The 15,111-nt window shown below is 34.5% G+C and overlaps 1 protein-coding gene across 7 annotated transcripts in view; it reads right to left on the bottom strand.

The window, feature by feature from the left end:
- Positions 1-15,111, bottom strand: part of IMMP2L (inner mitochondrial membrane peptidase subunit 2) — a 483,477-nt gene that overhangs the window by 160,168 nt on the left and 308,198 nt on the right. For all 7 annotated transcript variants that reach the window (XR_013929243.1, XM_080394188.1, XM_080394189.1 and 4 more), the window contains exon 4: positions 2,127-2,192. Coding sequence is in view for 6 of the 7 variants with exons in the window: in XM_080394188.1 (XP_080250314.1) it covers positions 2,127-2,192 (66 nt within the window). In the remaining variant the exon portion in view is untranslated. The remainder of the gene's footprint in view (positions 1-2,126; positions 2,193-15,111) is intronic.

The raw sequence follows: 15,111 nt of genomic DNA, 5'->3' as shown, positions 1-15,111 counted from the left end.
ATCCTTGTTACTTTTAGTTTCATTCACAGCATCATTTCATGCAGATCAGGAATAATTCAGTATATAAAAATATATAGATACAAAATCTTAAGATATAAAACCCAATTCTTTTTGGTTTGTAATAAAGAATCTCTTCAGACATCAAATAGGAATCAAAATCTATTTATGTTTTCTATACATGTTTTCAGTTACCAGTTGTCTGTTTCACTCACAAATATCCTAGTCACATACCTGCTTGCAGTATCACAACAAAAATAATACAATTCAGAACAACCTTGCCAGCTTTGCTGTTTTATCTTATTATGTAAGCTTTTGCTTTACCCTAGCGCTATGAAGAGCAGCAAGTATTACTTACATTTATGTAATGTACAAATACGTAATAAAAACTGAATAAGTTATAGTAGTCTGATAATTTATTCTTTAGCTAAAAACTAGTTTCTACTGTTAAAGCAAACAGCTGTGGGACAATTTTCATGCATTTAAATAGAAAAAATGCCCATCTGAATTACTGAGATTAATATTTCTATCAATAAATTAATCTAACCTCTTTTACCACAGACAAATGAGGATCATTGTAGAGTGTCTCTCTCAATTCTGTGTCCATGAGTGATTCACTAACCTACAGGCTCATCAGTATTCTGCTAACAATCTGAGAGCTATTACGCCCCATACCTTTGTCCATTTGGCCAAGAACACCCACAGAAGTTAATGAAAACTTCAGAGTCTTAAGGCATTTGAATGTACAGCATAATTAATTTCCTACATCTGGAGTTTAATTTATTAAATGTCTTGTATTATTAAAAACAATATTCAGTTTCAAAAATTCAGACAACTATGTGAATATTATAGAACAGTGAAAAGTAACACTTGAAATTGCCTTATATTGCGATCTCTTTCTGACATTACTACAGAAATGAATGAGGAATACTGAATCATGAACACACCAGTTTTATACTTAAATGAATTACAGCACTAATATCAACTACATCAAGGAATAAGTACCTTCTTAGGGATGTAGGTCTATAAAAGGCATCACTCAGTAATGCACACTACTCCTATGTTTTTAGTTCTTTAAAGCGATAGCTAGTTTTAGCTGTAATGTCCATAGGTTTTGACATCAAATTATCTTCTTAGTGTGTGTTATTTCAGATATTTTGCTTCAACAAACATATTCCAAGCACCCAAAAGCCCACCAGTGCTGCTATTCACTAGGATTCATTGAGATCATACTTAAATACTTGATTTGAATTGCAGCTGCCAAGTACTTGTTAAGTATTCACCGCACCAGTGCAAGAGTTATTATCTAAATGAATTGAGTCTCAGTCTGCCATATTGTCTGAGAGCTCCCAGGGTCATTCATATTATAGTGTGGGAAACTAGGGATATACACTTCCAGCTCTATGCCAATTGTATTCTGTACCTGGGAAAAAGAAACCTTTTCAACAAGCATTTTCATCAAAATAATACTGTTCTCACAAAAACTTTTGATTTACATCTACTAGGAATTTATTTCCACCTAGCCCCAGTAGGAAGGTCTATCTGTCAGAGTAAACCAAGTCTTGAAGTACTCTAGAGTCTACTCTTGCTACACATTTTTTTTCTGATAGAATAATTTACTCCATATCAGTTCCAGCGTATTCCCTATAGACTCCTACACACTGCAGTGAAGACAGTAGTCTATGAGGGTTCTTTGCCTCAAAAATAAAATAAAATAAATTAATCCCCCCAAAAAAAACATGAAACAAACAAACAAACTTTAAAAACCACCCTACTTTTATTTGCCAACCACAGTATGAAACAGCAGCTGGAGTCTCTAACTGAAAAATCACAGCCATATAATCTTATTGAACAAATGCTGTACAATTACCTGCCTTGACGTGTGGCAGAGATATTCTAAGAAACAAGTATTATTTGCACCCATGTACCTTTCATGAGAGAATGAGCAGTTTTGTGTAGCATTTCTCCTCTCATTAAAAAAGAGACAGGTACAATGCTGACATCCCTGTTAAGAACAGATAGAAAGAAAATACTAGAAAGTTCTCGTTGTCTAGGATACTGATTTAAAATCCACTGAAAAGCTGCACTATTCCTATAAAGACTTAGAGACTAAGGCTTAAAATACTTACTTGATAATGTCTCCTTCAAGAGCAATCACTCGTTTAATGATCTTCTGTTCAGGGTTTCTAGGAGACCTGAGACAGGGAATAAGGTTATACAATCAGTAATGTTCCTGTTGTTTTAAGAAAATGAAAAGAAATTCCACAAAGAAATAGACACTATTAAAAGTCATTAGGAGATTCCATGTTCTCCTTGATATAGCATCAATCACGATGTTCCACACTGACGTGAAGCTACTGTAATCATTCCTATTGCAAACCATCACTGAAAAGTAAATGCTGAAAAATGGACCGGCTTACAGACACCACAATAATCAACATACCTTTTATCATGAAAATTACACTCTACAACATTAAAAGTAGAACGTCCCACTACCAGTGAAGAGGGTACTTTTGCAAATAGATTAACATATGGAAACCAGAATTTCCAATCATATTGTGTTCAAACATTCATCTCATTCACTCACTTTGGGAAAAAAAAAATGCTCCCTATGTTATATTAATATATCAATCACTAATTTAGGTAAAACTTGCCTAGGGAATTATGGAAGTTTAAAAAAAGTTGTAAAATTTTCTGAAGGTTTCATTCTTATCCAGAGCTTCTTAATGAAATAACATGTTTTCACTTCAAGTTATTTTCTGATAAGCATGTTTTATTGAGTGGATTCTGATCATGCATTATGTAGTATTATGAGAAACCAAAGCTGAACTCGCATGCCCGGCCTGAATACTCCAACTGGCTGTATGTATGTTAATAGATAGGACAATCAGAAAACAAATAGTTTTGACAGGTTAATGTAGACATATGTGCACCATAAGATTTCTTTCTTTTCTATATACTTTACCTTTTTTTTTTTCAATTTTTCACTTTTAATTATTTAACTATGCAAATTTAGTAGAGTGTTTTCCTGTTACTTAAAAAAATCTTTCTATCTGCTGCTTTTATATAAGAAAGTCAGTGAAGGAACAAATCATTTTGACTTTCCGCTGATGCTTAGGTTCTGTCTATTAGACTCCAAGTACAGCCTGCTAGACATGAAGTTGCAAGAGCTTTATATTACAGTTTTCACGCCTAAATACATTTGCCATGACACCCTTACAATAGACCAGTACCTTTAAGCTCATCTCTAGTCAACTGATAGCACGCTAAGATTACATGTCCTTAAAAAGCAAAGCTGAGATGAATCTGGATGAAAAACTTGCTCACACTGCTGCATGACTAAAGGCATTTGCAGTTCACTTTCAGTTCCAAAAGTTAAAAAGAAAAATATTTTCAGACTTTCGATTTATTTTTTTTTATAGGAAGTGAAAAAAGTATTCCAAACATTTGAAAAGTGATTTGGATTTTTTTGTGTGTGTCAATATATTTGAGACATATTTCTATTTCAATGTAATGATACAAAATTCAAGAAGCATAATTTTGAATTGCAAAATACCAAATAGTTTCACTTTACATTTTACCAAGCCTGAAAATCCTATTTTTACAAAGCAGTGTGGAGCTGTGGACATCAATAAGGACCATACTTTTATTCCCTAGTCATCACTGGAATTTTCAAATCATGATATAATTTATGATAATATTTTATTTAGCATTAATTTTACCCAAAGATTTGTATATTTCAGCTCAGTCTTATCTTTCATGTTCTTTATCAGGCTGAGAATACACACTTTAGTAGTATTCTACTTGTCAGTCTTGGGAGGAATTAATCAAGTTTTAGATGCTGATTTAAAGATACAGAGTATCCACAGCGCTTTCTGATGCTGCACCCTAGCAGGCTTCAATTCACACTCAATTGAGCACTGACCACCTCTTATTCTGAATCAGAGCAGTCTAAGTAAAAACAGCACACTTTTATTATTACAAACTATTATAAATTTAAAATATTTGCAAAAAATACTTCTAATTGATTTAAATTTTTATTCATTTAGGCTCAGATTGCAGTATTTTCATGTAAAAATTAAGTAATGGAAATAATACATAAAGTATGTGATGAACCGTGCATTTCTTAAAGACTGAATGAAAATAAATTTTAAGTTTGTTGTTTCAAAATTCTGTTCTGGTTTAACACCTTACTTTCAAAGGTTCTTCGAAATTCCTCATGTAAGCATTTTCACTTGATTAGTACATATATATTGTACTGTAATTACTGACCTCTCACTTAATTTTACTTCCTTCGGAAAAAAATTACTAAAACCAGTAATAGTTTAGTCCTGCTCTGTCACTGATATCTGGATAACAAGCAATAATCTTTGAAATTGCAAGTCATTCAAAACAGAAGGGAATAGAAACTGTTTTACCTGTTTGCACCTCTCCTAAAGTATGCTGTACTTTTTCATTCCCCTTATATAAAAGCTCGTATTCAGGCATGTTCCTTTCAAGTGATATTGTGTGGGAAGAGATGAGATTTCTTACACACAATGAACATATTTTGTCTCCCAAAGATGGCACTCAGAAGATATAAATACCATTAATATGAATTAATATGATTTAATACCAACTATCTGTACATTTACCAACCAGATCCATATCTGATGTTTCATAGGGAAGTCACCATTCCTTGACCATTTTCTAAATCAGCCTCCCAAAAAGTTAAGCTTACATTTTCCTCAGTAAAATATTTCCTGATCTACATGCAACCGTTTTTTACTAGGCATGAATTAGGGACAGCACTGTGAATAGAAACAGTCAAATTTACTATGAAAATCTCAAGCTTATTACAAATATTAATGCACAAGTAGCTGTCAGCAGCACATCAGGAATGCACTGGGAAAACCACCTCTGGCAAATAAATCAACTTCTTAAATGCAGATTCAGTTCTACTCCACTTACAGCCACTTTTCCTTTTTCCATGAAGAAAAGTGGAAAACAGGCAAGTCTAGCAGTGTGTCCCTCAAACCATCAAATTTGAAGATAACTCGTTGTTGCCAGTTTCTCTTTAAACAGCGGTATTCTTTGTTCAAGCACTTCAGGAAAATGACCACTATATAATATAAAAAGAAAGTAATGGCCTGTGTAGCATCCAAGGCTGATAAATATTTTTTAGTTCATCTGTCAAAACAATTATTTGAACTTCACCTACAGGTCACCTGATAGCTGGCTGCAATTAATAGGACAAAAGACCAACATATTCTCTGAAACACCTTCTGACAATGGGACAATCCACTCGGCCTTAGCAACAATCTGTGGTTTGTTCCAAACTTTAAACTTATGCACAGTGCAATGCAGAAATCTCAGGCTCATGCACAAAGACATGAATCATGACACCAAAACCCAGATTCAGAGTTTTAAGATAAACAATTTACCAAGGGAAAATTAGACTTTTGGTATGTATTTGTTTGTGGTTTTCCAGATGCAGTCTTAGCGACTCAGCATAAAGAACCTGCCACAATTAGCTTTGGTAATAAACCCAGTTCCTTCTCCTAAACCAATGTTCGTCTTACTGTGTATTGACTTTCAGCTGTATAGTCCTCATCCACACCCAGCTTTCATTAAAAACTAATGCACAATTCCACCACAGTAAAAACAGATAAACAAATGCTCGTGCCATCAGGACATCACTAATTTTGGATTAAAGCCTCTCACATTCGGTCATTTGTTTGAAAAGGGATTGAGACAGAAAGATTAAGTAAATGTGAAGGTAGATCACGCCTGAGGGTGACCAGAGCAGATTCACATTCCTTACTCACCCAGAGCAAGTACCTCAAAATGCAGTATTCTGACCTCCAGCCTACACACTATTCTGGGGCAGGTATCCCTCTAACTATCCAATCGATAGTGCTGGGAAAAAAAAATGCAGAATACATAGGAACCCTGCCTCTCCCTACACACACATTTAGTCCTAAAGTTAAAAGATATGCATTAGCAGAAGAGCTGTAAAGAGTTCAGTTTCCTTTATTTAAATGCTTTTTAGAGCTGAAGACACTGCATATCATCATGGAGAGAAAATATTGATTAGGATGAAGACTGGCTAGATATCTTCATCTGGGTTTTATCAGTGATGTATCCCCAAAACCACAGTTTGAAAGAAACTAGTAATTGACAAATTCATAAGAAAAGGTAACTTCTTGAGGAGGGATAGAATAGTGGAATCTCTGTTAGAAAGTGACACTGGGTTCTATTTCAGGAGAGCACTGACAACTTTTCCTACTTACTACCTCAATATTGCTTCTCCAATAAAAATGAAACATTTATTTATGTTTTTATTTTTAATTATATACTCTTATGAAAAACAGACAGACACACACACATATTTATATACACACACATAAATTTATACAAGCATCCATTCTTCTATCTTCAACCCTGTATTGAACAGCATGGGATTGCAGTACTACAAAACATGTTTTCCAGGAAAGACAGGAGGAATGATACAGCCGGAAGGAAAATCCACTCTTTAGCAAGTGATTGTCAGATAAAAATGCTGACAATTATCTGAAAGATACCTCCTTTCCTGACTGAGCAGCTGAGTACTTCAGTCACAATGTTTCTCCTAAACTTTTCCCTTTCCATCATTTCAATTATTTATTTACTCTGGTAGATACTGTGTAGCACAGTTTTAAATAATTGTTCCATAAGCTAATTAACATTTGATCAATCACTAAATTTTCATAACATTTCCACTTTTTATGTGCTATTTGACCCTTTTTTTCATTGAGTTGTCTAACTACATTCTTCTCAAGAGTGCCCACAGAAAATTGTGTTTAAGAGCTTGAAACTGAAGTTTCTGCAGGCTTTTCTAGAGAGACAGTGCTTTATAGGCTATATCCTAAGATCCCATGAAAGAAGATAGTTGATTCGTATCTCCAAATGGATTCATTCATATCTCCAAAGGGCTACATTAGTATGTATCCCCAAATGCTATGTGATATCATTCCCTGCTGAGCATGCAGTCTTTGTAATAAATTAAAAAAAAGTAATCTACTAATCCTGAACAATGATCAAATACAATGTTTGATGCTCAGACACACAGCAACCACATCAAAAGAAGTACTATTTTTCAAGAGATTAGTGCAATAGCTAATACAAAAAGTAAGAAATTAGACTTGAATAACAGTAAAGCCCAACTAAAGGAGTGTTGCCACATACGATTTTTATTTTTTTTCCTTGTATGAGCAATCATATTTTCTGGGTGCATGCACTAGAAAAAGAAGATAAGACCTTCCACTTTGAACTCATAATTGAAAAGGAGGTAATTATTTCAAACAGATAGCTTGAATTAGATACTTCGATGATCTATGTACATTTAATATTACCCATCCATTAACCTAGTCTACCTGGATGGATTTTGTACTCACTTTTGAAAATCATTGGAATTTTGATACTAACTGAGCATTTTCTAGAGCAGGAAAAATAACAGGAATTAATTAAAAAGTTGCAGTGAAAAGTGCCTGAAGTTTTCACAGTGTACCTATGTATATGCAGATATATGTATATTACTGTTAGCACATGGCTTCACTTTTTATGAGATAGATAGGCAGTAGCTGGAAGTTTGCCTTCTGATTATTCTCAGTTTACTTCAGATTGAGATTTATGTGATTTGATCATCAAGTACATGGAGGCAATAGAAACAATAAACGCTGTGTTGTTAGAGCGCCAACAGACTGATACAATGAAGGGACCTTCTTCAGAAACATTATTTCTGCTTTTATTTAGGTTGCTAATGCCAGATACTGAGAAGGATTTAAATCCATAAAACAGGGTGAGGGGGAGCTTTTGAGATTCGTAACACTGTGATCCAAAGCCGTTCACTCAGTGACCTCTTCATTTCCCAAAACTAATTATTGTCTGATCAAAAATTCCAGCATAGTTATGGTTTACACTTCTGGGAATTTCCAGAATTGCTGCAGGATGAAAAATTAGTTGTTTAACTCCTTCTCAAGCCTTTTGGGGATCCAGAAAATAGCTAGAGCAGTAACTAAAATGTAGATGGAGCTCAAGAGTAAATGGCATAAATATACCTATGAAATTGGGAACCTCAAAGTACAGTTGCAGTGGCTTTACTTTTAAAACATGCTTAGAAGGAGAGGAAATGGAAAAACAGTGGATCTATCTCATCCTTATTTTCTGGTCTCGCTTAATAAGATAAGCAGCGAGTTTTACATGGATGCATCATATACTAGATAAAGATGTTGACCCTCAAAAAAGTTTAGTGCCCTTAGTCCGTGGACAAAGGAGCTTCCTGTTGCCAGCATGGTAGTTGATGCTCAAACTCTGTTCAGTAGGAACTATGCAGTCATAGCCATTCTCTCATTCCTCCCAGTACTATAAGTAGGATAAAACAGATGCAACATAGCCAACTCAAAATGTCGTGCAAGAATGCAAATTCAGTTAATATATGCACCTATTTTCTAAACCAAAACATTTTTAATCTGTTCATTTCACTTTTTCCCAGTCCCTAACTTTTACCTGAATTCCATACTACCTTATGCAGATAGTGAATCTCATAATAAAAGTAATATTTAACTAATTACATCACAGGTTCTGAGACATTTTCTGTCTTGTGGAAAATAACACACAGTATAATAGGGGAGGAAAAAAAATGACCACACTTCTTTTATTCTTTTTTGCTGTCATTCCTGTTGTCAATTTCTACTATATGGAATCACTGCATTAAATGTATCCAGTAACCAGGTCCAATACCTGTGTTCAGTTTGGACCCACCAGGACAAGAAAGATACTCACAACTGGAAAAAGTGACAGAACACCAAAACATTAGCAACAGAAGAGTAATGTAACAGCAGTGTGGCTAAGGAAATTTGGTTTGTGCAGATCAGAGAGGAGACAAAGAGTTTAATTGCTATTGTCATCTAAGTGGTGATTAAAAATTCAGACTTTTCAGAGAGGTGCATAGCAGAAGAAAGTGAGGAAACAGCATGAGTTGCAGAGTTGCAGCAGGGGAAGTTCCAGATGGATACCAAAAAAAATTTCGCACTGCATGTAGTTAAGCGGGGGTGCAGGTTGCACTAACAGGCTGGGAATCACAGAAGTACTCAGAGCTCAGCGGGACAAGTCTCTGAGCTGCCTGACCCAACTTCAGAGTTGAACCTGCCTTGAGTGGTTGGTAGAAGTAGGTAATCATGAGAGGTGCCTCACAACATAAATTATTTGTAATTTCTATGTACAGCCTTTAGTCTTACACAAATATATGAAGAAGCATGATGCTGATACCTTAAAAAACAATGTATTTTTCTGGGATGCAGGCTCTGATGCCAGAAGATACTGATCACGTTAATTAACTTCTGTAGCCCACAGCTACTTTTTTTATGCTTTCTTTTTGGATAGTGTTTTTAGAGAAGGTTACGATGATATCATGTCTCAAATATTCTGAGTGACAATGAGACTAATATCCAGAGAAAATACTCCAAAGTTTAATTATCCTTGCTATTAGGAAATTGCATCTGCTTTCAAAATTGAATTTATCCAACTTAAATTTAAATTTCATGCCTTCTCCTACAAGACAGAAAATCTTCAATGTCTTAATTCTTATTCATGCACAAAGATTTAAGCACAACAGTTCTTAAATTTCCACTGGATTCATCAGCTAGAAATCCTTAAACTTCTTAGAATACAGTTAGTTTTCCAGTTCCAGGACCACTTTTGTGACCATACTTCAAACTTCCTCCAACATTTCCATTCTTTTCTTGGCACACAGACATGAGAACCTAGTACTACTCAGCTTGAATTATTACTATAATTAATGATAAAAAGTAGAGCAACCTGGTTTTATTATGCTGGCTCAATGCAAAATCTCTTTCCTGTTTCTTAATATTCCATTTATTTTGTATATTCAGGCAAAAAGCTCATCCTTTTCATCCTAGAGGCTGATGCCAAAACTGCTTGCTAGCAGTTAACCCATAAGGTTTTGATTACTACTTGTACTTCACATTCTGTAAAGCATGTTTTTGGACAGTAACCATGTGATTCAGGTCATGCTGTAATGACATGGCTACCTTATTATTCATTGCCCTATCTGCACCTATATTGCTTGCAAGCTTAGCCAACGATTATGAAGACAGTCGACAAAACTAGTACCTTGCTTTGGATCACAAAGCAATCTGCTGGAACTGTTCCCATTCACAGATGTCTCTCCAACCATATCTACATATTCACAGTTGAACTGAGCCTGTTTATAATGTCTAATGTGGCCCACAAAAATCCCATAAAAGGCAAGTTTGCTGATCAGGATATTATGTGGTAGTAAAAAGAATTCTTCAAGAAACCAAATATACTATATTATGGCCTTTATTAAAATTATATTTATCTAGTTGTTTTGAAATTATATTGATAAAACATATGAGGTTTGCTGACAAGACCTATTTCTGAATCAATTGACCTCAACCACATTTTAGCTCTGACTGATAGAACGAGAAATTTCATGTGATAATTTTCCTCGGATAAGACATTTTTAAGGCCCTTATCTTTGTTTTAAATACTGGAAAGTTATTGCAAGTCTTGAAGTCATTTGCATTTTCTCCTTTGTCTTTCTTCCCTTTCAACTGCTAAAGAGGCATTTTCCAAATGGTATTCCACACTACAAAAACTGTTTGAATCCATGCTCACCTGCCAGCAATCTTTGAATCAGTTTTGACCTTAAACAGTATTATAAGTTTAAAGGAATGAAATAGATTAGCAGTTTTTACAAACAGAAATATTACGCAGAAATTGTACGTAATTTTGACAATGTCAGCAGATAATGAGGGCAATGGAAAACATTCAATCGCTTCTGGATTCCCTCTGGGCTAAATTTTAGAAAGCAGGCCACAGTCCTAATAAATACTGGTTTAGTGAACTATTTTGAACATGCACGATTTTTCATCCATAATTTACAAAATAAGTACTTCAAGACAGCAGTTGAACCAACTGGTTAGGCATAAGTTCCAGTGATGCTTGATTTGCTCTGCAGCTCCAGTGGAAAATATGTACAAAGATATAATTAAAAATATGGGGAAAATGGTACTTCTCATAACATCCTGTAATTCTTAATTTAACTCCATGTTACATTAGCATTTTTTAGTCAAACCGCTGTTAAAAAGCAAAATCACTCACTGCCAAAAAACTATTTTGTTTTTACTGAAACTAGTGTTTTATAATAACTACAAATCAGGATTATGCATTGTAGGAAATGTACTATTTAATTTTTATTAAATTTTAAAGTGTTTGACATTACCTAAAACATTGCTTCTTTGAAACTTCATGGTGAATCCTGAGTAATTTCTAAACAAAAATAACAATCTGAATATATAATCTGCACAATGCCTCCAGAAAGGAGTCACACACTTTGCCATACAGCCATGTAATAATTAGAACATGCAAAAAATTCTCTCAGGCTCTGCAGTTCTTGCATATCCACGCTTATTTCTTCTTTCTCTTTCTCACAGGCCCCCATTCCTTAGCTCCTCTCTACATTCTGATTTCATCCTGAATTTACAAACAGAGCAGGAAAGTACCTCTCCAAGGATAATACATTTAGGAAAAAAAAAATAGCTTCCATGGTAAATACCCACCCATAATGTATCTCCTGGCACCAGATGCTATTTAGCGGAAATGTCCTACACTAAGATGAAGCAGGAGTTGGAGGGAAAAAAATAAAGATCTGCACACTTTCAAAGCAACTGAGCTTTCCCTGGTATATCTACAGCATGCTATATAGCTGCGGCCTCATTGTTAGATGAGACAGTAGTAGTAGCAGATTTTCAGCATTTTTCATAAATGGTTGAAAGGCTATCACAAATAATTTGGATTTTTGGCAGTGGATAACTATGGATTCTCCCTGGTGCAAACTAGACATATAATTCCTATGTGACAAAATTAAGCAACCCTTTCTATGCTTTGGATCCAGCAATCAAAACTGTGCATCTGGAAAACTTTCACAATTATGTACAAGACAAAGTCATTAAAAAGACAGAAAGAAAAAAAAAAAAAAAAAAAACAACAAACAAATACATCTCCATTAGAAATTACCATTAAAAATTTCAGCCAGTTAGCCAAAGTAAGGCAAGGAAAAAGGTAATATAAATAAATAAATAAATAGAAGAGGAAAATTGAAAACTAATTAAAATGCTTTATGGCAATAAAACTAATTGGTACGGTAAAACTATTTGCCAAGCCACTCTCAAAAACCTCAAAATACTACAGTAACTCAGAAGCATAGCTAGTATTTTGAAGTAAAATTCCATTTAATTGGTTCTCAGCCTTCCAATCTAACCACTTTGAGGTTAAATGACTCAGCCACTTGTAACAGAAACTGTGTAATCAGAATGGTTATGTGCAGTTGACCTTCTTCCTGTTAACAGAGAGACTCAATTAATTGCTTGCTGTTTTAACTGGCCATTTCACCTTATCTTCACCTTTTCCAAAAGAGTGGAAAAACTCTATACCTTAACCTTTGGCTTTGAGAGCATACATAGAAATACTTATCTACCAAATAGAAAGCTAGCATGATCTAGGAATGAGGGTATCTGGGCTTCTATGCTTAAGTCAACAACAGTAATATATTCATTGTTTCATTAACTATTATGTTGTAGCATAGGAAACATATTTCATTTTTACTGTAGCTGCCCAACTAGTCTACTCTGTAATGGAAATAAAATATGACCGACTTCTGTTGCAACAGACAACAGACGGAAAGACACAGAAAACTGCAAAATGTAAACAACTGCTTGAAAATCATTCTTAGGTTGCCATATGAGATACTAGGTCGAAATCTATTTACTCTATACATAAACTATTAGTATGATTCTTTAAATTATGCTAATTTTCTAAGAAGCTTAAACACTGCAGGATGGGACTTCTATACCTTCTTTGATTCTGGGATAAGACCTGTGTGCAGCGGCAACTCCTCTAAGCATACAAAATTAAACAATCAGTCGCTGTTCCAAGTTACTAATTGTGACTACACACTACACATTTTGTGCAGAAATTTTCAATCATTATTGCTTTCTGATGGGGTTCCAGAAAACTTTTTTAGTTATCTAATACCACCACAATTATTGAAAAAAATTAATGGATGCGTATTTACGTGCTAAAAATATCAGTGACTATCTCAAAAGAAATTTAGAAGAAGCCTGGTTCTCACATTTTCTTTACTGGAGACCAAGTTTAGCATCTCAGATAGGATGAATACAATATTTAGGAAATAAAATTGTGATTCTGAAGTATCTGAAGTTTTGTCTCTCTTTGAGATCACCTAAAGTCCACAAGCACATTGTTTTTAATTTTTTTTTTTAATCTTACTTCAAGCACGTGTTGAGAAAATCGCTTTCTTGATATTTCTGATTAGCTTGATAAGCCTTTTGGACCAGCTAAGTCGATTGTAGTCGGTGCACAGAATGTAACAGACAATTAAAGTGGAATGAATCACCTTTTGGAGGAGAGTCTCCCTCCTCCTTGACTACAAAGGAAGCCAGACATCAGCTTAGTGTAGCCATCTTCATATTAAATGACTAAAGACAAACTGCATAAAAATATTGTTTCATCTACCTTGTAAGTATCTGTAGGAGAATTTTTTTTTAATAACACAGGAAAGGAAGTAGAGTATTAATGGTAAGGTAAAGAGAAGAGCAATAACAATATAATGTATACATTTACAATAGTTGTAATAAACTTTTTTAGTAAAAAATTCTTTAAGAATAGAAACATTACATCAATGTAAATTCACAGAAAAACAAACTGCAAACAAACAGCCAAGCCAACAATTTAAAATATTTCTACAGATGCCAATAGAAGTCTTAACTTTGGAATTATCTGTAATAATTTTTGTAAAATAGTGCTGCATGCACTAGAAATACTTTTTTCCATATTTATGACAGAGAAAATTAAAATCAATTAATTTACAGCTAACAAAAGGTAAAGACAGAGGCCTAACTAAGAAACAATTTTGTATCTCTATTCATAGCTATTAAAAAACCCCTAGGACATAATCCTAAAGATCTCTATGTGTTCAGTAGGCACATAAAGAAAAAAATTATTCCCACACTGTATAACATTATATTCACTGGAACTTGTATACAGTTATATGATAAAATAACATTTATCAGAAATAGAGACTGATGCTGAGGATAACTTATTTATGAAATCGAAAACTTAGCATTTGTTAGAATAGAATAAAGAAATTCAGAACTAACATTAGCAAGACAAAAAGTAAGAAAGTTACCTACATATTTTAAACCAACAGTTATGAGATGCCATTTGTAAAAGTTACAAGATATGCTTAAAAAAAGCCATCAGTAGTAAGACAATTGGACACATCTATAATCTCTCACAATGAAAAGAAACAAACCTAAGGGGGGTGGGGTGGGGGTGGTGTTTTTGTTCCCCCACAACTTCTGCTTTTACCTTAGACAGAGTATGGGGAAAAAAGCCCACAGTTAACTGCAGGTGTCCACCTGCAGATGAAGCCAGGCTGAATTAACCATAGATTGGCTACTGTGACAGAAATCTTTGTAATACTAGGAGTTATGACCTGCTTACAAAGATTTGGCAAAGAGCAGCAATGGGAAATTTAATAGGGAGTATTTTTCCACAACATATTATTTCTTCAAAACCCGATCTTCTATGTCAGCAGGTCATCAAGCATGGTGCTCCATTTGATATTAATTGCATTATCCTCTACTTGTTTGTGTTCACAGATAGCAGAAGGGACCCTGCACGATAACTAAGGCTATTGCTCTAAGAGACTTTGATCACTTCAGCAGGCTTGAAAGAATTTCGAGGGGTCTGTCAAGGACAAAACAGTGTCCTGTGTTGGTTTTTGCCATGAGATTTTCAGGATTCTAAGCTGCAAGACACTTCCTGTCTTGTATGATGACAAATACATTTATTTAAAAAATTAAACAGAAAGATGAAATAAATCAGGTGCCACCAACAGTGAACAGCACAAATGAGTAAAATACCTCTACTTACACATTATTTTTCCCTTCACACAGAGTAGTTTACAAGCTTTTTACATAGCACTCCCCTTCTCTGCAAAGGCCAATCTGCTCTCCCTCTCTTCCC

Source organism: Falco punctatus, assembly GCF_963210335.1.
Source record: "Falco punctatus genome assembly, chromosome: 6".
NCBI classification, from domain to species: domain Eukaryota; kingdom Metazoa; phylum Chordata; class Aves; order Falconiformes; family Falconidae; genus Falco; species Falco punctatus.
This window is presented reverse-complemented; position numbering and strand designations above follow the sequence as displayed.